At 34.7% G+C, this 22,813-nt stretch overlaps 4 protein-coding genes across 4 annotated transcripts; 3 read left to right on the plus strand and 1 right to left on the minus strand.

Annotated features, from left to right (window-relative positions):
• Positions 1 to 346: 346 nt before the first annotated feature.
• On the plus strand, positions 347 to 7,518 carry LOC140814742 (outer envelope protein 64, mitochondrial-like). Its single transcript, XM_073173827.1, has 13 exons — positions 347 to 806; positions 1,384 to 1,536; positions 1,857 to 1,981; positions 2,411 to 2,536; positions 2,940 to 3,122; positions 3,312 to 3,456; positions 3,749 to 3,917; positions 4,110 to 4,244; positions 4,386 to 4,586; positions 6,068 to 6,195; positions 6,289 to 6,340; positions 6,808 to 6,877; positions 7,200 to 7,518. The coding sequence occupies exons 1-13, from the start codon at positions 568 to 570 to the stop codon at positions 7,280 to 7,282; spliced, it is 1,809 nt and encodes a 602-aa protein (XP_073029928.1). The 5' UTR covers positions 347 to 567; the 3' UTR covers positions 7,283 to 7,518.
• Positions 7,519 to 8,838: 1,320 nt separating this feature from the next.
• Positions 8,839 to 11,395, plus strand: LOC140814527 (uncharacterized). Its single transcript, XM_073173544.1, has 3 exons — positions 8,839 to 9,803; positions 10,235 to 10,395; positions 10,664 to 11,395. Exons 1-3 carry the CDS (start codon positions 9,180 to 9,182, stop codon positions 10,827 to 10,829), a joined length of 951 nt encoding a protein of 316 aa, XP_073029645.1. The 5' UTR covers positions 8,839 to 9,179; the 3' UTR covers positions 10,830 to 11,395.
• On the minus strand, positions 11,122 to 13,461 carry LOC140814528 (metacaspase-1-like). Its single transcript, XM_073173545.1, has 5 exons — positions 12,933 to 13,461; positions 12,311 to 12,635; positions 12,024 to 12,135; positions 11,682 to 11,879; positions 11,122 to 11,389 (listed from the first exon to the last, which is right to left on the minus strand). The coding sequence occupies exons 1-5, from the start codon at positions 13,180 to 13,182 to the stop codon at positions 11,333 to 11,335; spliced, it is 942 nt and encodes a 313-aa protein (XP_073029646.1). The 5' UTR covers positions 13,183 to 13,461; the 3' UTR covers positions 11,122 to 11,332.
• Positions 13,462 to 16,680: 3,219 nt separating this feature from the next.
• Positions 16,681 to 19,541, plus strand: LOC140815293 (G-type lectin S-receptor-like serine/threonine-protein kinase LECRK3). Its single transcript, XM_073174420.1, has one exon. It carries the CDS (start codon positions 16,919 to 16,921, stop codon positions 19,355 to 19,357), a length of 2,439 nt encoding a protein of 812 aa, XP_073030521.1. The 5' UTR covers positions 16,681 to 16,918; the 3' UTR covers positions 19,358 to 19,541.
• Positions 19,542 to 22,813: the final 3,272 nt, after the last annotated feature.

The raw sequence follows: 22,813 nt of genomic DNA on the forward strand, positions 1-22,813 counted from the left end.
ATAATACATAAATATGATAAATTTTATGTCTGATGCATTAATTATCATATTTATAAAATCATAAAATATCAAAATTACAATCTTAATTTGTTTTTGCAACTATAACACATTAAAAATATTAAATATTTGTCAAATCATTATCAGACACGCTTAATCATAATTAAAATTAAAAAATAAACATCGAAATTATAAACCTAATTTATTACCTTCAAAATAAAAAAATTAATAGATGCGATTAATTGTGGTCCGAAACGGGGCGTTTTTTCCAAGCTTCAAGCTTAAACGAGCTTAAACGAGGCTTAAGCGAGCTTTTTAGAACACTCATAAAAACACAGCCCAACATTTCCGGGTTAGTCGCGTCGACCGAACGCGCTTCAGTACGCTGTCAACATTTCCAGCACGAACATCATACCAACCAAACCCTTCATTTTCTCTCTCCTTAAACCCTTGGCTCTGTCTCTCTCTAAAACCCCATTCTCTGTTTTGAATTTTCAAGGGGAATCTGGAGCCCTTCACGGAAACCTTCTCCGCTATTCGCCGACTTCTTATCAATATTTCAGTGGGAAAATGTCTAAATTATCCAAATTTAGTGCTTCAAACCCGAAGGTGTGGGTGGTGATCGGCGTGGGTATCGCCGGAGTTTTGATCCTAGCGGAGGTGCAGCGGCGTCGGATCAAAGCTATGAGCTCCATTAAAGAAGACTTCGGAGCTTTTATCGAGCGATTCGAGCTCCTTCCATTTCCTCAGCCGCCGCCTCCGGCTTCTCGTCTCCCTCTCTCTGGCCTCACATTCGCCATCAATGACAAGTATGTGGTCATTTTTTGTTTTTCCATTTTGAATTTTTTAATGTTTATTATATTATGTGCACGGGTGATTTGGTTTGGTGTGGTGTGGTGTGGTTGCTCGGTTACTCAGCTTCATTTTTTTGTTAGAAAGGTCGCATTAATTATTAGTTTCATGGTTGGGTTTTTTCTCCTGTTTTTGAATGTTACTAATTTGTTTGGTCTTGCTGAGAAGCTTCTAGGCATAAGAAGAGAAGAACTCAAGTTTATTCATCATCTTTTCTTGACATGGTATTCGTATTGATTTTTTTGGCTTATGAATTAGGATGAAAAGAATCTGCTATATTTTGTTATTGTAAATCTTTGGATGCGAGAAGGCCTGTATTGGTATAAAATGTAGTACCAAATAAATATGATTGTGATGCACTTGGATCTGGTACTAGCGGGAAGCCAGTGGTGCTTTTCAAATGAGAAAAGCTCAAAGTCTTTTGTAGTTTTTTGTAGAAAGTTTGATCCTGAAATTATGTACCAGTAAAGTGCTCACATGGATGATATTTCAACAAACTGCTAAACGTTTTCTTTCATTTTGATGATTTTGTAGCATTGATGTAAAAGGCTATGTAACGGGATATGGAAGTGCTGATTGGAAGAGGACACATGATGAAGCCGGGAAAACAGCTCTAGTTGTGACGACATTACTTAAAAATGGGGCAACCTGTGTGGGCAAGACTGTTATGGATGAGCTCGGTTTAGGGTATTTCATTTTGCCTTAGTTTCAACTTTTTTAAATACAACATTATAGCACTCATGGGTACGATAGATATCCAGAAAGGAAAATGCTATTTTCTGTGAAAAATTGTTCTGCCAGGTTGAGGTAAAAGTGTCGAACAATATTGTGGTTTCTGTGTTGCTTCATGGATTCTATTTTGCTTGTGTTGGAATAACATTTTCTATATCCTTTTATTAATCATTCACTTTCAATTTATGGTGGTGTTGGGTGGTCGGGGAGGGGGATTTTGAGTTTTGATGTGGAGTAGGGCAGCAGTTGATTACTGTCCTTGTACATTTTTACAGTATATCAGGGCAAAATCGGAACTATGGAACTCCAACCAACCCACTAAAGCCATCTCATGTTCCAGGAGGCTCTTCTAGTGGATCAGCAGCGGCTGTTGCCGGACATCTCTTAGATTTTGCTCTTGGTAGAGATATTTTAAACTTTGAATGTGATGGGCCAAGATTGTCGAGATCCCTACCTGTCATATTGGATTTAGATGATGTTTGTTTATTATTATCATTGTTTATTAGATTACATCCTACTTCATTTGAAAAGATACATGTTTTGACCCAAGCAAAAAAAAAAGCATAAATAAAATTGGTGTTTAGCGAATGTAACTTCTTTTTATAATGAGAGAAAGTTGCCTAAGACTTTGGTAAAAATTTAGTTTCTGGAGATAATTGTCACGTTACTGACTTACTTTGTCCTAGTTTTAGTGCATAGGTGGTCATATTTTGTTTCCTTTCGTACCTAAGTTCTGAGATTTCAACAGTACCACTTCAAGATGTACTTACCTGGTTAAATTGTATTCATTGTTGAAATTAATTCTAATCATATGATGTGCCTATTTTAGGTACTGATACAGTCGGTTGTATAAGAGTACCAGCTTCATTTTGTGGCATCCTTGGGTTCAGACCATCTCATGGAATTTTATCTTCAATTGGCGTCGTGCCAAACTCCCAAAGTTTGGATGCTGTTGGTATGCAATCCTGAAGTTTGCTGCTGTTTCAAAATTTTAAATATTACAGCTCACATCTTGTTAGACATGGATCATAATCATGAACTGCATTTTTATTGTATGTTCTTTCAAGGCAGCAATATATAATTGTGAAGGATGAGCACAATTCATACCTTGGCTGATCTACCATGTCATTCGTAAAAGCTTACAAGTGTAAAATTAATTACTGTTACTAGATACATATATTGGTTACAAATGTCATTATACAAATATACTTTCATGGTTACTTATAGTTGCTTGATTCATCTCATCTTTTGAATTTCATTTGGAACAAAGCTGGGCCATTTTTTTCATCATAATAGTTTGAGATCTTTATTTTTATGTCAATCACTTTATTTTAGTAATTATGACGTCAATGCCTCAGGATGGTTGGCTGCTGATCCATCTGTTTTGCATCGCGTGGGTTATAGTCTACTGCAGTTAAATCCTTTGGCACCTAAAAGGACAAGGCGGTTGATTATTGCTGATGATCTTTTCCAGCTTTCCAAGGTTCCCATTCAGAAGACTGTCCATGTTGTGAGCAAAGCAACAGAGAATCTATCTGGCTGTAAGTCTTTAATATTAATATTTGTATTTTATGTTATTACTTCTTATAATTTGAAGAATGAAAAAAGTTTCAACAAAGTATTTCTGTACGTTTTCATGATGAACTAGGCATTGTTTTGGGTTTTGACACCAAATAGTTCTAGTGTTTGACATTTACATTTTTCTGATTTGCTATGTTTAAAATATGCAGACCGGACTCCTGAGCATGTGAACTGCGGGAAGTATGTTGCCTCAAATGTTCCCAGCCTTGGAGCTTTTCGTGATGAATCAGCAAACCAGCAAAATGGAATGTCTGTTTTGAAAGCACTGTCTTCTGTAATGCTTTTGCTACAAAGGTCTCCGCATGTTCTTGATGTTTTCTTTGTTTCATTGTCTGATAATTTGATATTCATAAAATCTAGGTTATCTTATTTCTTACCAACCTGGTGTATTATCTCCTTAGAGCTATAGGGCTTTTTTTATCAGTGTATAAATATCTTTTTAAGATTTTATTTGTTACAAGCTTTATTTCTCCCATTTCTAATTGGAATAAATTAAAAACTTTATTTTGAGATGCAAGAAGCATTTGTGGAAATTTTGTTGATTCTAGCCTCGGTTTTTCTCTGACTGGATTTTTCTTTTTTTCAGATATGAGTTCAAAACAAATCATGAAGATTGGGTTAAATCAGTAAAACCTAAATTAGCTTCCGAAACTTCTAATCGTGTTTGGACCTCAATAAACTCAAACCAGGATAACATTAAAAGTCTGTATAAAGTTAGAACGGAGATGCGGGCTGCTCTACAAAGCCTCTTGAAGGTACTCACCACTATCAGAGCATGGATCCTTCTATATCTTCTTGGTAGTGGAATTGGATATAAATACCTGATCGATATCAACCTTTTTATTACAGTTCCTGCTTTATAATGTCATCATTGTCTTGAATTTTGCTCATCTTTTTGTTATTTGATTTGTATCAAGTTGGCTTTATTTCTCTTATTGCTTTTGAAGGATGATGGAATATTAGTAATTCCCACAGTGGCTGATGCTCCAGTCAAGCTGAACTCGAAGAAAGGTCTTCCTGCTGACTCCTCTGATAGGGCTTATACTTTGTTAAGCATTTCAAGTATGTCTGGAGCTTGTCAGGTAATGCATAGTGAAGTTTACCCACTGCATCCTGTATTTCTTGCCCTTCCAACCATCTTTTTAAAGAAATTTCAAATGCTGTTCTGTCTTCTGAATCTTTCACTCACTCTTTGATTTCATTTGTTCTATTCTTGTGTCTAGGTCACAATACCATTTGGAGAACATAATGACTCTCCAGTTTCAGTATCTTTCATTGCATCTCATGGAAATGATAAGTTTTTACTTGATACCTTCTTGGATATGTATTCATCTCTTCAAAAAGAAGTCAACAATGTTTCAAGTTCCATGCCATTTCCAGATGCCAATGGCAACATGGATGCTGCTGAGCTTTTGAAAGAAAAGGTCCATTTTCTTTCTTTCTTTTTTCTAAAAACAAACCATGATCAACTAATCTCAAGCCGTTGGCTTTTTCTTTGAAATTTTGTTGGAATTGGATTAAAAATCTGAGCATACTAATTTCATTGAATCTGTTTTGTACTTGCACTAGCTACTTGTTTTGATGGAATTTATGTTTATTTGTGTCAAAGTATTTGCGGTAAAGGACTTGACTTTATTTTTGTTTGCTTGTTGATAAACTATGGGTGCCCTTTTATAGCGTTATGCTTTTGTTGAATTGACAGTGTGAAATGCGAATTGTTCCTCTTTTGACTTTTTTTGCCAACAGTAGTGCTTGATTTAAAATCTGTCTATACTTGAAACCGAATAAAGTAGAAGGAAAAAGAGAAAAGAGAAGATCAATTATTTGTTTTTATTATATATCTCCATTTGGTAGTAGACGAGATGATGGAGCTCTCAGTGGAAGGAATACTTTGTTAAAGCTAAAAGGCTAGTTTGAGGTCCTTGGTAGCAATATCACCTGCACCGGGATGAACTTGCGTATCTTATAGAAAAATCTTAAGAAAGTAAAGTATGCTCGAATGCTTTCTGCAATGATCATGGCAAGATGAACATTTTCCCCATTATATCCCTTTCCATTGTTTTCTTGCATCACTTTGAATCCATTGACTGCAAAAAACTTCCATTGTATAAGATCTTGATAGCATTATTGGCTCTAACGGGGACTTTATCATATTATCATCTTTCTATGTTTTCCATGATGAAACCATTTTCAATTGTAATTGTTTAATTACTGTGACAAATTTTAAGAATGCTATTTACTAAGATGTTTTCAAAACTCGCCCTCTTTTTGTTTCTGTTATATTTCACATGATCAAAGATGACTATACTGATTACTGGGGCCTAAATAAAATTGAAAGTGGACCTACTCTGACAAAGTTCGATCTTTCTCTAAAATGCCCATGATGGGGTTGCCCATTAATTGTATTTTTTTTGAAGTATGTTAAATTTGTATGGTTGAACATCCTATTTAACAGAGGAAAATATCACCTCTTTCCACATTACTTGGGTTGAATTTTTCTTTCGGATGGATATTGCAGTTACTGCATGCAACATTAAAGTAATAATTTGTTATAGCATCCTTTCCCTTGATTTGTTAGTGCTTGTGCACTAAAGCAAAGAAATATAAGTTTGTAGTAGCAGTACCTTTAAAAATTGCGTCTAATAAAGATATCATCCAATAGTTGTGGAGTCTCTAGCTATAAAATTTAGTCTTTGGTAATGTTTTCTGGTTTTTGGAGCTCTATGGCTGTTTAGTGTTTGTTTTGTTCTTTGTGGTCTGCGCCAACTCAGGATGACTGCATGCAATTATTTATACTTTCTTCTGAATAACCAGAAAAATATCTTGTTTAGTTTCCTATTCCCGGGAATAATTTTTAGTGTGATGCATGCCTTTGTTTTGATTTTTAGAATATTTTTTCTTACAGGGTAATGCTGCATACAAAGGAAAACAATGGAATAAAGCTGTAAGTTACTACACCGAGGCAATAAAACTGAACCAGACAAATGCAACATACTATTCCAATCGAGCAGCTGCTTACTTGGAGTTAGGATGGTTCGATACATCCTTTTCTTTTTGTGCAAAAGTTTTTTTTCCATTAAAAGCACTTTATTGGTCATTTTTCTGATAAATGAACTATTTATGCAGCTTTCAGCAAGCTGAAGACGATTGTAGCAGTGCGATATCCCTGGATAAGAAGGTGATGGGAGCTTCTTGTTCTTTTCACTATTAGATATGACACTAACTAATCTTCTTCCCGACTCTGTTTACAACAATTATATTCCAACTCCGTGATGGTAACCAGGTCCTCAGAGTTAGAAACTAATTTTAAGGATCCATGAGTAATCGTGACATGGGTTAACCAAGTCGAGTCAACACCCTACTCAAGCTTAACTCTATAAAAACAGCATTAGTACTCGAGTTCAAGCTCAATCGATTAGTGTTTTTTGAACTGCAATTTATGATAAAATTAAGTGTATATTATAATTTCATTAATATTTTAAAAAATTAATTTCTCGAGCTCGAGGTGGAGACATCAAAGCTTTAGCTCGGCTTGAGAAAGTAGCAGTTTGTCTCGGTTGCCCTTTCGTGTGGTACATGCACACACACATTCTACACTCATACTGCACTAGAATCGATCTAAGAAACTCGTGCTTCCCAATGTAGAACGTGAAGGCCTATTTGAGACGAGGGACAGCTAAGGAATCTCTGCTTTTCTACAAAGAGGCTCTTCAAGGTCAGAAGTAGTGAATTCCTCTTCAAATACTACATGATAAGATATGGTTGTGGTATTATTAGCCCTATCCTTTTGAACTCGTGCCTCATAAAAGGACATGGAATTCAAACATCCTTATCCTTCAACTAAAAATATCGTGCATGGACTATTTTAAAATTTTTTGTTGTCGATTTACCGAGTCCTATTTGAGTTAAAAAATGGGTGGGATACATTTCTCGAGGTGTTTGGAAGCTACCGTTTTCGAGCATATTGGACGGACTGGGTTCATCATGGTTACTTCTCTTCTTCTTTTTTTCTCATATATATTGGGGATAACTTGCAGATTTTAAGCACGCACTTGTGCTGGAACCACAGAACAAGCTGGCCATTCTAGCTGAAAAAAGACTAAGAAAATTGTCCACTTAACTTGACTGCCATTCGCCTCGTAAATGGAGCAAATACTTTCAGGTACGTTGATGTAATCATCATTTAATAAATGATAGGGAACAATTTTGAGCGAAACTCTCTTGCATGCCAGAGTATGAAATTGGCTGCAACGAATCTATACGATGAATCATTTATTTGAATTATGTATATATTTGTAATTTTGTCTGTTGTGATGGGATTCCGGAGGAAATGGTTGCCCGTTCCATGCACTGAACATATTCGCACTGTTTATTGAAACTGTGTACTTATTTTGTGTATAGGAATGATCTCTTAATTATGGCGATTTTATATATAAAAAAAAACAAAGAAATTGGGTCATGCGAGTTGTTATGAATAAGAATACTAAAGAAATATGTATTGCTTTTTGATTCAATAGGTATGGTTTTGTGGACTTGATCAATATGAAATGTGACAATTTTTAATTCATTTCATTTATGTCTCATTTTTTTGTCATCTAAATTTCATCAACGGACTCATGATGACACTACATGTGTCTATGCGAGTTGTATTAGATGTCTCTATTTCGTTCTGATGATAAACATATGATAAATATGATATTAATAAAATTTTACGATTATATCTTCTGATAATCATGTTTGATTTAGGCTGAAAAAATGAGCAGGTCTTATAGGCTTATGTAATTGTGTGCATTTTGCAAAAACATTTAAGATGTAAGATAACAATAACCATGAAATTAAAAATATATCAAACGATATATTTTTATATATTAATCATTCATTTTTATTACTCATCATTTGCTAATCTCATTCATCATACCAACATGTATTGTAAGAGAAACACGATTAAAACATATTGTAGAAAAAGAAATAAGATTGTATATACTAAACTATAATTTGAAGTTTTACACGTTATGTGGCTATTGATTTTATTTAGGGTTGATATATCATATCATATTGAAAAATACATATAGTATATCGTACTGTGACATTCGGGGCCAAAGAAGACATAGAGTGATCGTTGGTGTCATGATGTTACACGAGCAATGATATGCTCCTAGATGTTTTTTTCCCAAGAGAACATAAATAAATTGATTTCACATCAAAATGAAAGAGATTTCAAATTTGTTCTGATATGAGATTGTGCAGTTGACGAGAGCTTAAAAGATTTAATAAGTATTATTCATATCATCAAGGTGCATCTTTTTTCGGGAGTTCATCATTTAAAAATTCCAAAGTTAAGCATGCTTGATTTTGGGCAATTCTGGGACAGTGATCATCTGAAAATTGCGTATCATCCTAATAATATTTGCATATTATGTTCCACGACCATAGTCTGAGAGACATGGTTATCAAAATATATTTATTTAATATATAAATAAAATATAATAATAAAATGCTAAAGCTTATTAACTACATAACAAAATAATTTATGGGTTCGACTCAGAAATTATTTGAACATATACCAATTTAACTGGAATTGATTAAACTAGTGGCAAAATATTTCAAAAAACCAAGGAGATTTAGCGTTATATATATATATATATATATATATTTTATATATATATTTTAATACTAGACCTGCGAATCATAAGCCATTTACCTCGGAGAAACCGAAATCTACGCGAATATATTCAACTCTGTATCGTATCGCCCACAAAATCATAGTCATTCTTGAGAAGGAACCATAAACAAATCGGTTTCTCCTCCGAAGAAACCTTCTGCCGTTGACAATTCTTCCAAGCTTCAATATGATCTCCATTCGCTGTTAATCATGTTTTGCGCATTCAAATCGACCCATATGAACAAATATACCGTATTCAAGATGATGTTGTAGCCCTCTACATGTTCAAGGAGATTGATGAAACCTTCTTGATTCATAACTGGTTTACTCCTGAATATTTGTGGATAGGATAACAATGGCGAGATGTTTGAGCTTCACGGGTTCAGCGGATTGGTTATACAGAAGCTTTTTCTCATATTCCGGCCTCCGTTCCTTGAAAACGGATCTCGAGGAAGGGACCATCATGCATTGCTGGGTCCCCAAATCCCACAAGAAATCGAAACCCAATCTCCTTTTGGTGCATGGCTTCGGCGCCAATGCCATGTGGCAGTACGGCGATATACTCCGCCACCTGATGCCGCGTTTCAACATCTACGTGCCGGACCTCCTCTTCTTCGGTGACTCTACCACGACGCGGCCGGAACGGAGCGAGGTGTTCCAGGCGCAGTGCGTGATGCGGTTGATGGCGGCATACGGGGTGGAGAAGATGAGCTTGGTGGGGATTAGTTACGGCGGGTTTGTGGGGTACAGCATGGCGGCTCAGTTCCCGGAGGCGGTTGAGAAGGTGGTGCTCTGCTGCACGGGGGTTTGTTTGGAGGAGAAGGATCTGAGAGATGGGCTGTTTGAGGTGTCGGATTTGGATGAGGTAGCGAGTATTTTGATGCCGCAGTCGCCGGAGAAGTTGAGGGAGTTGATGAAGTTTGCTTTTGTTAGGCCTGCGAAAGGGGTCCCCTCTTGCTTCCTCTCAGATTACATTGATGTGAGTTCCCACTTTTGATTTATTTTTAACTTCCTTAAAGGCACACTCATGGGATGACATGACGAGGATGATATGATGAAGGATTACTATTATTTAACTTCCATTTTTTGTAGAACTGGAGTGAAACACAGAATGATGTAGACATGTTGAATCTCATACTTGCATCAAAACGGTTTAGTTGATATAATATAATCTTGTCGATATTTGTGTGTTACCTTAATTTTTTCTCAGATAGTGAGTTGCTTTAACAAGTGCACGCATCATGAAGAAAATATAAATGAAACTGTGTGTGCATGTATGAATACCGTTGAGTGTTACATATAACTAAAAAAAACATTAAATTCCCCTCGTGACATTCATTTGCATGCACTTGTCAATCAATTTTAGAAGTGGAAACATGCAAAATTTTGAAGTTTATGATTTTTGTTCAGGTTTTCTGTACAGATCATGTGAAACAGAAGAAGGAACTGATCCAAGCTTTGATCAAAGAGAGGCAGCTTTCTAATATTCCTAAGATTGTGCAGCCCACATTGATTATATGGGGAGAGCAAGACAAGATCTTTCCAGTTGAATTGTCACACCGTCTACAAATGTAAGCCAAACACATTCTGCTACGTGACCAATCTTTTGTAATATGTATTGTATTCGGTTTTCAATACGCTGACAAATAATAAGATATGGTTTTACAAAAAAATAGATAAATTAAAATTATTAAGAAGTTTGTGTCATACTTCCATTGGATTTCTATATGCACCCATAAGGGCTTTGAAAAAATCGATATAATATAGTTTTGCAGCAGAGATTTTGAAATAACACATCAAATGCCTAATATTTTAATTAGTTTGTTCGATAATTTGCAGGCACATAGGAGAGAAAGCGAGGTTGGTAATAATAAAGAACGCAGGACATGCTGTGAACATTGAGAAACCTAAGCAATTCGCAAAGCATTTAAAGTCATTTCTTGTTGCTAATCCTGTTCCCAGTTCATCCCATCAAACCAAGTATCTCTTCTGGAGTTCTCCTTAACGATGTATCCACATTGTAATTATTTTTATATTTATTCATTGTTGTATAATCCTAGTATTTTCTTTATTCTTTAATTTATATTCCCCGATGGTCATCATAGGAACTTCTGTAGAATATGGCAATTAGCCACTGTAATAAGGCATCTCTCATGAAATCTAACTGCATTACAATTTATTAAGAATAATTATACAATATTGAGCCCCCAAACTCAAGCCATTGCCCGACCATTAATCTTACTTAATTACGATGAAGCTGATGTTGATTTTCTTTATACTCATCGTGCAACTTAAAGGATCACATGGGTTAAATCCCATTCTGGCAATTAAAATTGTCTTAGACCTGCTTAAAATCATTATATTTCTTTTGGTTCTTTTCATATCACTGAAATACAAAAACATAATTTATTGATACCTTAGAGGTCCTAGAGTTAGAGAAGAGGGACCAAGGACCTCCACCGGCCTTCCTCTACTGGCCATTACAATGTTTCAGCGAACTCTGCATTATTAGATCTTGAACTCTGTGTTGGTGTCAAACACTTCAGATGATGATAACAATGGATCCTGAAAAGTTTTCTCAACTTAGTCCTTTTCAGAGTAAGTGCAAAGATCACTATGAAAACTTTGGCGTATTTTGAGTTTACTCTGATGTTGTGTAAGTAAATTATAAGTTAATCATATGAAAGTTTCCAATTTGGAGCGGCCCCGATTATGTTCCACTCGAAAGTTCACAATTTTATCCAATCTGGATACCTATGTCTATACTTCAAATTCCAAAGCTGACTTCGTATTGCCTCAAATTTGTTGCCTACGTAAATTGCTAAAGCTGCATGTTTATAAAGGATATAGAAAGAACCTGCGAGATCTTCCGTTCGAAAACTCTCCGTATTCTAGCTCCGAGCCCTCCAGTTTTATCAGGTTGTTTGAGGGACTTGTTCATAGAATCAAGTATCTCTTGATAGGTTATTTTTTTGTTCTTTGTGACTGCTTCTTTTATTGCTTTTATAAATGTGGATGTCATGGCACCTGACATTTCTTTTTCTGATGAGAGGGCCTGCAAGAGAAGTTTCTTACTTTCTACACCAGACTAATTCTTTATCATTATCTTCTGCTTATGCTTGAAATTTATGAAATGTTTTATGCCTATTCACTCCTACAAACGACAAGAAAGGGAGAGATAAGTGGGAAAATCCTCAACTGATGTGTCTGCAGCTAGTTGGTGATCCTCGCAGGCACTAAAGCAAATAGCCCTTCCACCCATTGTACCCTTACCATCAACCGATGGATGATGGCCTACCTCCCATTTGCTCCTGATAAATATTCATGGGTAACTAGAAATGAATTGAATCAATGCTAAAAGAATCCAATAAATCTTTGGCAAGTCTGTCGCTTTTCTATCTCTCACTCAAACATTTTATCATTTTGCATCTCTTCAATGCATTGATTTATTCAAAAACGGAGCCTGGAATTTGAGAAAGTACTTACTTGTGTATATCGTAAGCATGTGGTAAGTCAAGAACAGTTCCACTGTGACAAGAATCAACAATAGCATGAAGTGTGACACCTGATATCAGTGGTTTAACGATTGTGTCGTTGATGTAGTTATCGAGAATCATTCCTTTAGTTTTAAAGTCGAGAGGGCATATTGTTTCATCAAACCCATCAATCTCATCACCATGGAGATCACGTTGTCGTAAGCCGTGCCCCGAGAAGTAGAATACCAAAGAGTCCCCATGTTGAATGCCCCTCATCAGCCACTTGAAGGCCATTTCAATATTCTTCCTTGTTGGAGAACAGTGGGACTCATCTTCTGTAAAATTTGTTTCATTATTGGCTTAGTTTCAAGAGAAGAAACCTAATCTAATGGAGAACCGAAACCCCTGTGTAACTGAGTTCACTGAAGCAAAATCAATCAACTTTATGCTGCAACTTCCAAGGTAAATACATGCTTAGTTTCCTTGTGTAGATTGTCATTCTCCACATCTATCAACATTTTTCAATAATATTTACTGTTCCTCAGAATTATTTGTGTATTACCAAAAAACGTTCATTTAAAAGTGCGTTTGCTGTATGAATATGCTTATTCCTGGGTAAAGAACAGCATTACCTGCAAGAATGAGGATGGAATCAGTGGGAAATTTGAATTGCTCAACTAGTAAACTTTTCATGTTTTTCAGGTCCTGTGTGGCTCCCCGGAGCTCGTATTTCTGGTTCTTGTAGCTGACTCCACATAGGAACGCACGCTTCCCTCTCGGAGGTTGCTTCGAGGTAGCCTCTGAAATATCCAAACTCTCAGTTCTTATATATTTTCTATGTTTCCTCATACAGCTCAAGGGGTTTCCCTTCATTTCAGTCATGCTACTAGCTTACTCTGCTCTCAAATCTTTGCTTGCCTGTGAAAAAACTCTGCTTTGGTTATTACCAACTGTCAAAGGTTCTTTGACATTCATAGAATTGGTTGTCTGAAGTACTTGGTGACCAAATTATCTCCATCTTCACTGTTTGCAAAGTGAAATGATCAACTATCAGGTGAGTTTTATATACCGAGGTGGATATAACTCAAGGAAGTTTTAAGACATTTTGTGTAGAAAATCTTCTGATGGAACTAAGTATAAGCACCTAGTTTTATAGAGACTAACTAATATGGTTAACTGGTTATAAATTAAAGTCTTTATTCTGAACACGAACTTTATACCCACTATACAGGTAGTGGGTCCTTTAATGGTATGAAGTTTCACCTTACTTTTCATTATCCCATTATTCTTTCATTCAGGTCCCTGCTTTCATGTTATTTGAATTCCAAAATCGGGTACACATATTGTAACTATCATTATAGGCAGAATGAGGATTCTATTTCTTTCTTATCAGGAGTTGAAAATGGATGTTTTTGATGGCATATCACTTCGATGAAGGCTGTGATCCTCTGGCTCATTAGCTTTTATCTCTTTAAATTGCTACCGATCTTTTAATACGGGCTCTGAAGAATCGGATGCCATATTTTTACCATGTAAATTGTCAAGGTTTATCGTAAATATCAGATTCTTGCATGACTAATTGAAGTACCTAGCTTGTACTGGTAATTCTGCAACAGAATAGTTGTTTTGCACTAGCATATCAGAATGGTTGTTTTGCACTAGGCCACTAGCATATATATCAAACTTATATAGAGGCCTTAATTCACTCTTTGGAGCAAATGACTTCAATAGAGCAATATTATGGGCACAAATCAAAAATATCCTGCAGGATTTGCATCTATGGAGTGGAGACCCCTTTTAGATTCTTTTTCGAAAGTGAAATATTCTGGTGAAGTTTTTAATAGTTGACAAATGAGTGAAATCTGGGTTTAGCTTCATTTTTTTTTGTAGTTTTTGTATCTTGTTTGTAATCGCATTCGATCGGAAACAGACCGCAGTATGCATGTTTATCATCTTATCTTCTGAGTTTCTTGATCCTTAAAAGGCTAGTCGGAACACCTTTCATTACACGGAGACATAAATATTACAAAGATGCATGGATTTGCTTTTGGTCAGATTGGTTCCCTCATTTTTCTTATTCATAAAGTTAGATTTCTGGTCTCAAAATTTCCCAAGTAACTTTATCTTTGACAAATTACTCAATATACGCTTAGTGTTGAACTCACTGCCTATCTTTTGGTACAAAGAATCAGGTGCTCTTTTTTAAGTCGTCGAGAGAAATACGAAGTTTGATTTGTTACCGAGTTACCATGCACGGGAGAAGTAATTCGAGGATTACTTCAAATTTATCTTCGAACAAAATAGACCGATAAAAAAAACAAATATAAAAATTTCATTCGATAATTAGGGTGAAAAAAAAGTACTTCTCAAATTATGATTGAATCAAAATTTAGAAAACCACTTTTATTTCAAAATAGACCGACTAAAGCAATAAAAGCCAAACATACTAATACAACACGTGCTTATATGAGACCGTCTCACATATCATAATCTGTGAGATGGATCAACCCTATCCATATTCACAATAAAAAGTAATACTCTTAGCATAAAAAGTAATATTTTTTCATGAGTGACCCAAATAAGATATCCGTCTCACAAATACGACCCGTGAGACCGTCTCACACAAGTTTTTGTCATATATATATTATAAAATTTCATTTTGGATGATTGATTGATGAGTAAAAATTATTAACAAGTCTATTCTATATTTGGCTAAAATACACCAATTAAGCCAATTGTTTGTGTGCCTAAATAATTTTTACTCATCGAATTGAACCAAGGATAACGAGTCAATTGCTTGAAGAATACAGTTAATTCCTAGAATTTGTGAATAATAACTAATCAAACAGCTTTGTCTCTGTTTGCTTGAAGAATACATAATCAATAATCAAATTCTTGTAGTTCTTTAGACTTCAGTTAATTTGAAATCTATCTTGAAGCTGATTTGATTTGGCTGACGAGGGTCTCCACATTCTTGCATAAACTTTTTTTCCCAACCAATCTAACCCGAAAATGGCCGGTTGACATCTCGATCCTCCTTGCATCTTCTTCAATCTTATTCAGTTCCACTGCCTGCTTTCTTTGAATCAAGCCATACAGATGCATGACACCAGACTGCGATTTTTCGTTCCTGGATTCAACTCGTAACAAGGCATTTGATTCTGAATCTGTTGACTGCGGATCATACAGAACAGAAAAGCTACCAAATGTGAGGTGGTCAGGGGTCTCGGACATGATCTCCTCTCCAGAGCTCGGTTCGGAGACGGAAAGCAAAACGGGGGATTCAGGTCCGATTAGGCCCTCGGTGGCGGTGGCCAAATATGATCGTGACTCGGTCGTTTCCATCGGACTACGCGAGTGCGTCCACGGTGGGTTTAGGGAGGGAAATTTAAAACCTTTGAACCAAAATACAGTTACAATTAGTAAAGTTTTTAATATTAGCAACTTTAAAAAATGAAAATAAAAGAATATACGAAAAAACGTAATCCATTAAAATATAATATTACTTGTTTTGGAATTTCATTATTGTTTGAAGATCGATAATCAATACTAGAAAGAAAAAAAACCATATTAATAACAATTTTATGTTACTGTCAAATGAATATTATTATGTCAAAAACTATAGTTGTTAATCAAGTCGCGACTTTATTTCATTAGTGTATTGCCTTATATTAAGCGACGCGAGACATGAGTGACTAAACTTACTTGAGTGTTGATAGATCAGGTTGTAACGCTCATGAGTTCGAAGAATGATATATGTTATTGTTGGTGTGATAGATGGGGTTGTAACGCTCATGAGTTCAAGGAATGATGTATGTTACTGTTGGTGTTGTCTCATTTACTCGTTAAGATTTGACGATGTATCTCAGTATTTATTTCACTCGTGCATATTTAACTCAATATTCTCACTACCCCCAAGAAGTATAAAAATATGCTTATTGAGATGCTAGAACTCATGACTCACTATAATATCTGAAAGAAAACGTGACTTGCATGACACTAATTTTTAAAGGAGATTGTAGTTTCGGACAGAATCATATTTCTGGCTCCGCCACTGCATATCTGGTACAATCGAAATAATTGTTTGGGAAGGAAAAGTGCCTTTTTTTCTTTGTTAGTTGAGAACCAAGTCATAATTCAGATTTGTTGAATTATAAGATGCCGGGATATCAATGTTTTGTTTACGTTTAGGATGGGCCAAGAATTTGATTTGTAATTAAGGTGAAATGGACATGCCTCTTGGTCAACCAGCAGTCAACGGTCGACACGCACAAAGTCAAAGTCTTCGGTTTACTTACAAGAATACAATAACAAATACAGCTTTCATGTTCAAAGATAAATATAGCTTGCAGATATCACATGACCAATGGCAGCATTAAAAAAATATATAATTATGGTTTACGTTTGAGATAAAAATAAACATAACTTCGTATTTTTTTAAGATAACTTGTAATTATTTTTTTATTAGAAATTGGAGACGAGACCTTGATCCATGAGCATGATGTAAATATGATTGAGAAGACTCGATATTTGTGTAATGCCTCTTCAGTCAAAGGATAGTGGCACATAACTTGTAAGTTTGATTATTCTTTCCTTGGGAAAACCTGCAGCTCCAGAAATGGAATATGGAACTACAAGATTTCGTTCAATCTTGTTGGTGTTAGTGTCTCTTCTCTTAGCCGATCTTGGAGCAGGCCAGTCTGAATGTAATGTAAACTTAGGCGCTGCTTTGTCAGCAGGAAGCACCAACCATAGCTGGCCCTCACCTTCTGCTGAATTCGCCTTTGGATTTCGGCTCCTCTCGAGTGCTTCTTCTAGTTACAAAGATCTGTTCTTTTTAGCCATTTGGTTCAACAAGATACCGGAACAAACCATAGTTTGGTCCGAAAACGAGCATCCAGTTCAAGTTGGTTCACAAGTCCAGCTTTCCAATGAAGGCCACCTAATTCTCCATGATCAACAGGGCAACGAGATATGGCGTGCCAGTGATGAGAAAGCTAGTTGTGGTGCCATGCTCGATTCAGGAAATTTTGCGCTGAGAAGCGAAGATTCGAATTACCTATGGGAAAGCTTCAAATTTCCTACTGATACGATCTTACCTGGTCAGAGGCTGAGCGTGGGAGGGACACTTACTTCTCGTTTATCCGAGACGAATTATACTGAAGGGAGATTTCAGCTAGAGATGCAGAGCGATGGAAATCTTGTGCTCCACACTATTTTCTTGCCCACAAGATATAAGAGTGGTGCTTATTGGGAAAGTGGGACAGTAACCTCGAGGCCTGTCTCCAGCTCTGTGCTTATTTATGATGAGGCTGGTTATATTCACATAGAACAGGATAATAAAACAGTGTACAATGTGACCAAAATGGTTCTGGGCTCAAAACAAGACTGTTACTACATGGCTAGGATTGATGAGGATGGCGTGTTTAGGCAATATGATCATCCCAGAGAAAACTATGTTGCTGATAGGAGAAGCTGCATCTCGAGTTGGCGTGTCGTCCAGAGAATTCCAGAAGATATTTGCTCCGCAGTTGTGGCTCCCTTGGACAGTGGGGCTTGTGGATACAATAGCTACTGTGTGAATTTGGATGGAAAGCCAACTTGTCGTTGTCCAGAAGGATACTCTCCTTTGGATCCTCTGCTTATGCAACGAGGCTGTAAGCCGAACTTTCAGCTGCCAAGTTGTCAAGAAAACGGATGGGAGTTGAACGTCGATTTGATCGAGTTTAAGGAGCTGAATAACACTGATTGGCCCTTGAATGATTACGAGCTTCAGACTGGTTTGGATGTAGACAAGGAAAAATGTAAAGAATTTTGCCTCTATGATTGCTATTGCGCAGCCGCTATCTACCATGGGAATAGGTGTTGGAAGAAAAAATTCCCTCTTTCCAACGGAAAACAGTCGCTAGATGTAGACAGGATGGCGCTGATTAAGGTCCCGCGAGGGAACGTGGCCAGCTTGTGTTCTAAAAGCAAAGATAAGTCGAGTATAATTCTCATCGGATCATTTTTGCTCGGCAGTTCAGCGTTCCTGAATCTCGTTCTGCTGCTGGTTTCGTCAGTTCTCGCCTACTTATCATACCGGAAGAAGGTGCTAAATTTTCAGACAGATTCAACATCATTTGGAATAAAAAAGTTCACATACAAAGAACTCGAGCAGGCGACTAGGGGATTCAAGCTGGAATTAGGCCGAGGATCCTTTGGGACGGTGTATAAAGGCGTTCTCCCGTTAAATTCTAGTAAACATATAGCTGTCAAGAGGCTCGACAAATCCGTACAGGACGGTGAGAAGGAATTTAAAACCGAAGTAAGAGTGATCGGGCAAACCCACCATAAAAACTTGGTCAATCTCCTAGGATATTGCGATGCGGGAGTCTCCCGCCTTTTGGTGTACGAATACATGAGCAACGGCTCTTTGGCTAGCTTTCTGTTTGGAATATCAAGGCCTCATTGGAACCAAAGAGTGCAGATTGCTCTTGGTATTGCCAGAGGTCTGACTTACCTACACGAAGAATGCAGCACTCAGATAATTCATTGCGACGTCAAGCCTCAAAACGTCCTCTTGGATGAGTCCTTCGCACCTAAGATTTCCGACTTCGGATTGGCGAAACTTTTGCTGACAGAACAAAGCCGAGCTACACGGACAAACATCAGAGGCACGGTTGGATACTTTGCACCCGAATGGTTTAGAAAGGCATCCATTACGGTGAAAGTAGACGTTTATAGCTTCGGAGTCATGCTACTGGAAATAATTTGCTGCAAGTCGAGTGTCAGATTTTCCATGAGTGAAGAAGAGGAGGCGTTGGTCGATTGGGCCTATGAATGCTACAGAAAAAAGAATACCCAAAGGCTAGTGGAAAACGATGAGGACGCAAAGAATGACATGACGAATGTGGAAAGGATGGCGATGGTGGCAATCTGGTGCATCCAAGAAGATCCATCACTAAGGCCATCCATGAGAAGAGTCACTCAGATGCTCGAGGGAGTTTCCATAGTTCCCGTCCCTCCGCGGCCTTCGCTCTTCGATTCTTCTTCTATCTTGAGTCTAAACGAATAATTAATAATATAAAGAACTTCCCGTTCATTTGGATCACCTGTTTTTATGTCAAAATTATTACAAAATAAACAAGGTTGAGTCATTTTATGAATAAAGATCGGTGATGTCCTACTAGAAATCATATCAACTTCGGAGAAGAATCTCTGTTATGTTAGATTCTTTAAGTTTGGACTTGTCACCTTGTTTTATTGTAATTTATTTTTTTTTTGTTACGTGATTAATAAAATTTTAATTTCTAAATAAAAATTAACAAGATAAAAAAAGAGAGAAAATACGAATGTATTTTCGTTTTTTCTTGTTCGTTTGGAATCACATATTTGTAACAAAAAAATTATATTTTTATTAATATTTTTTTCAAAAAAAGAGTTGACAAAATTACAAAAGAAAAAATAATAAGTGAGACGTCATTTTACCTTCATATATATATTTGTAACCAAAAATGAAATTGTAACTTTATATTAAATTATTAATCACAATTTTAATATAAAAAATATAATTTTGATTTTGAAATAATTATAATATAAAAATATCAATTTTTTGAAAAAATAATAAATTTTCTTTTAATAGTGTCGTGGACTAAGACCATCTCCAACCCTTGCTCCACAATGGAGTTGCTCCATTGTGGAGCAAGGATTTTAACTCCAATCCAGCACCAAAAATGGTGCTGGACTGGAGTTGCACTAAATGCAACTCTAGATGTGGCGCAGCAAAAAATGCTGCGCCACATCTCTTTTCTTTTTTTTTTTAAATTTTTTTAATTGTTTTTAATTAATTATAAATATTTAATAATTTATTATATATTAATTATATAATTAATATTTTTATTTTTTAAAATTTTAAAATAATTTCCTCTTGTAACTTAAATTTTAATTTATATTTTTTTAAAACTTTTTTTTAAAAATTAAATAGATTTTAAATTAATTTAATAAACAACCAAATTATATTACTAGTACATTAAAATGATACATTTTACAACATAATACGAAATAGTTTTAAAAACAACAACAAACAAACAAAAAAATTATGATACAAACAATAAAATTTATTAAAAATTGAAGATGCAAGAGAAGCACCGCTTGCCGATGTGGAAATGGTGGTCAATGACGAAAGTACAAGATTCAAAGAATTTCTCTCTCGGTATAAAAAAATAAAAAACAGAGATGCTCACTATGAACTACGAAATGCGTTAATTGAGCACTTATGAGAAGAATATAGTAATTCTAATGTTTAATATTGTGCTTGTATCGTATTTATTTCTTAAAATAAATATTTGTATCATTTTCAATGTTTTTTTAACTTATATATATATCGTTTTCAATGATTATATTGAAATAAAATATTTGTATCATTAAATAATTATTTTATGTATATAAAATAATTAATCGATTTTCTAATAAATAATGAATATAAATAATTAATCGATTTTCTAATAAATAATGAAATAATATAATTATATTTATTATGTATAATTGTGTAATGGAATTATAAATAGTTATTATTGAATTAAAATTAATATTATAAGAATATTCTGAGAATATTCTTTTTTAGTGTAGAATGTAGTGTAGATAGGTTGGAGATGAATTTAGTGTTATACTATTGTAGTGCAGAATGTGGTGCAGTGGGTTGGAGATGGTCTAAGCACTCCTACGGCAGAGGATCTTGATCCGATTTTTTTGGATTAGAGGTTGCAGTGAAGGGAAAATGGGGTTCGATTGACCCTTCCCGTGCTGGCAGTGCCAGTAAGGATCGATCCAACGGCTCGGATTATTTCGAGTTAATTTTTTTTTTACAGGGATGTGGGCCCAGATCACTCATGTGGAGTGATCCAGGTCGTTCATTGTCCATGCAGAGGTGAAACAAACCGGAAAATGGGGTGTTTGTCTGCCATAACAGCATAAGTTGCTGTTCTTGGACCCAAATTCCCAGACTGAAATCATATTCCAATGTTCATGAAAGAATTGCTGAATTGGGCCGAGTCTCTCAATTAAGTTTTTTATTTTTAAAAGAAAATTTGTAAGAATTATATCGTTGTTTTAATGTTTTTTAAAAAACTAAAGTTGAACATTAATATTCAAATTAATTGAAAAAGTGTCATTTGTTAAAAAAAAATTAATAGATAAAATTATTTACTCTTTAGTCTTTAATAAGCACTCTCCTTAAGAGTAGAATTAGGAGTCACGACAAAAACAATGATTATTTTTGGAAAAGCTAGAAAGAAAAAAGAGGGTGTATTTACTGCATAGATTTGGTGATTTTTTTAAATAACAGACTCTTTTGAAGTTTATAAATTTTTACTGACTTTTGCAGAATCTCACGGATTTCTAAATATTTTCACAGAATCTTGTAAATCTATTTTGAATGACTTTTATTAACATTTGTAAACTTTTTTATAGAACCATATGAACTTTGTAATTTATTATTTGGATTTTTTAAAATTTATTTGAACTAGAAATTGAACGTGAATAACTTTTACTTATTTCAAATATTTCTCTCTCTCGATATAATATGTTTTACATATTGATTTTATGAAAGACAACAAATAAGTTTGTACTAAATTTATTACAATTAAATTTCAATTATTCAAATAATTCAACATGTTTATTTAAAAAATTAATATTTTTAAAAAATACATAATAATAAATTTCAATATTGATAATTAAACTGAAAATAACTTCATTCATTTTAAATAAATTTTTGTATAAAAAAAACATATCAATTTTGTTTTTGATAATATGTCAAACAAAAAAAAATAAACAAGACAATTATTTGTACCAGAAAATAAATAATAAGTTTGTAAAATATTTGTAATTAGTGCAAATTTATAAAATTTTAATTATGTATTAATCACACACATCGTTCAAGAATTTTGAGTTATAATCAAAATCAAGATATGAATTGACTAAAATTATAGAAAATAATTAAACATAAAATTTTATATAATAATTAATAAAAAATTAAATTCTACTAATTAAAAATATTATTATTTTAAATTTATAGTTCAATAAAATATTATAATTTTTTTTTTGTTACATAGTGTAATATATTTTTAACTTTTTTATAAATCTAATTTTAAATTTTATAAGATTTTGTGACTGGAACTCCAAAAATAAAATGAACGATACTAATAATTTTGATTTTAAACTATTGTTAGCAGTAAAAAAAATGTTTTTTAAAACTACAAATACAATGAAAAAAATATGGATGAGAAAAGAATGAAAATTAGTATTTGTATTGACTATTGAGTATGTGAATTTGATAGATTTTTCAATTAAATGTACATCTAATTCTTTCAGTTGAATCAAAGACATTTTTTGACATTTCATTGTGGTACCTTAGGCTTTATTTATTGTACTTAATAGAATTTTGTGGAGTAATTAAAAGTCTATTGATATTTTGGATACATTTAGACTTTTGTAGAGTTTTTAAAAGTCAAGTTTGGAGATCACATGACTTTTA

This window comes from Primulina eburnea, chromosome 15, assembly GCF_022965805.1.
Source record: "Primulina eburnea isolate SZY01 chromosome 15, ASM2296580v1, whole genome shotgun sequence".
Taxonomy (NCBI): domain Eukaryota; kingdom Viridiplantae; phylum Streptophyta; class Magnoliopsida; order Lamiales; family Gesneriaceae; genus Primulina; species Primulina eburnea.

Coding starts and splice junctions, on each gene's coding strand:
- LOC140814742 (XM_073173827.1), top strand. CDS start 568: ATGTCTAAATTATCCAAATTTAGTGCTTCAAACCCGAAGGTGTGGGTG. Junction 807..1,383: donor ACATTCGCCATCAATGACAA/GTATGTGGTCAT, acceptor ATGATTTTGTAG/CATTGATGTAAAAGGCTATG. Junction 6,196..6,288: donor GCTTACTTGGAGTTAGGATG/GTTCGATACATC, acceptor CTATTTATGCAG/CTTTCAGCAAGCTGAAGACG.
- LOC140814527 (XM_073173544.1), top strand. CDS start 9,180: ATGGCGAGATGTTTGAGCTTCACGGGTTCAGCGGATTGGTTATACAGA. Junction 9,804..10,234: donor TCCTCTCAGATTACATTGAT/GTGAGTTCCCAC, acceptor ATTTTTGTTCAG/GTTTTCTGTACAGATCATGT. Junction 10,396..10,663: donor TTGTCACACCGTCTACAAAT/GTAAGCCAAACA, acceptor GATAATTTGCAG/GCACATAGGAGAGAAAGCGA.
- LOC140814528 (XM_073173545.1), bottom strand. CDS start 13,182: ATGACTGAAATGAAGGGAAACCCCTTGAGCTGTATGAGGAAACATAGA. Junction 12,636..12,932: donor TTCCATCCTCATTCTTGCAG/GTAATGCTGTTC, acceptor CAAATTTTACAG/AAGATGAGTCCCACTGTTCT. Junction 11,880..12,023: donor AACTAGCTGCAGACACATCA/GTTGAGGATTTT, acceptor CTTCTCTTGCAG/GCCCTCTCATCAGAAAAAGA.
- LOC140815293 (XM_073174420.1), top strand. CDS start 16,919: ATGGAATATGGAACTACAAGATTTCGTTCAATCTTGTTGGTGTTAGTG.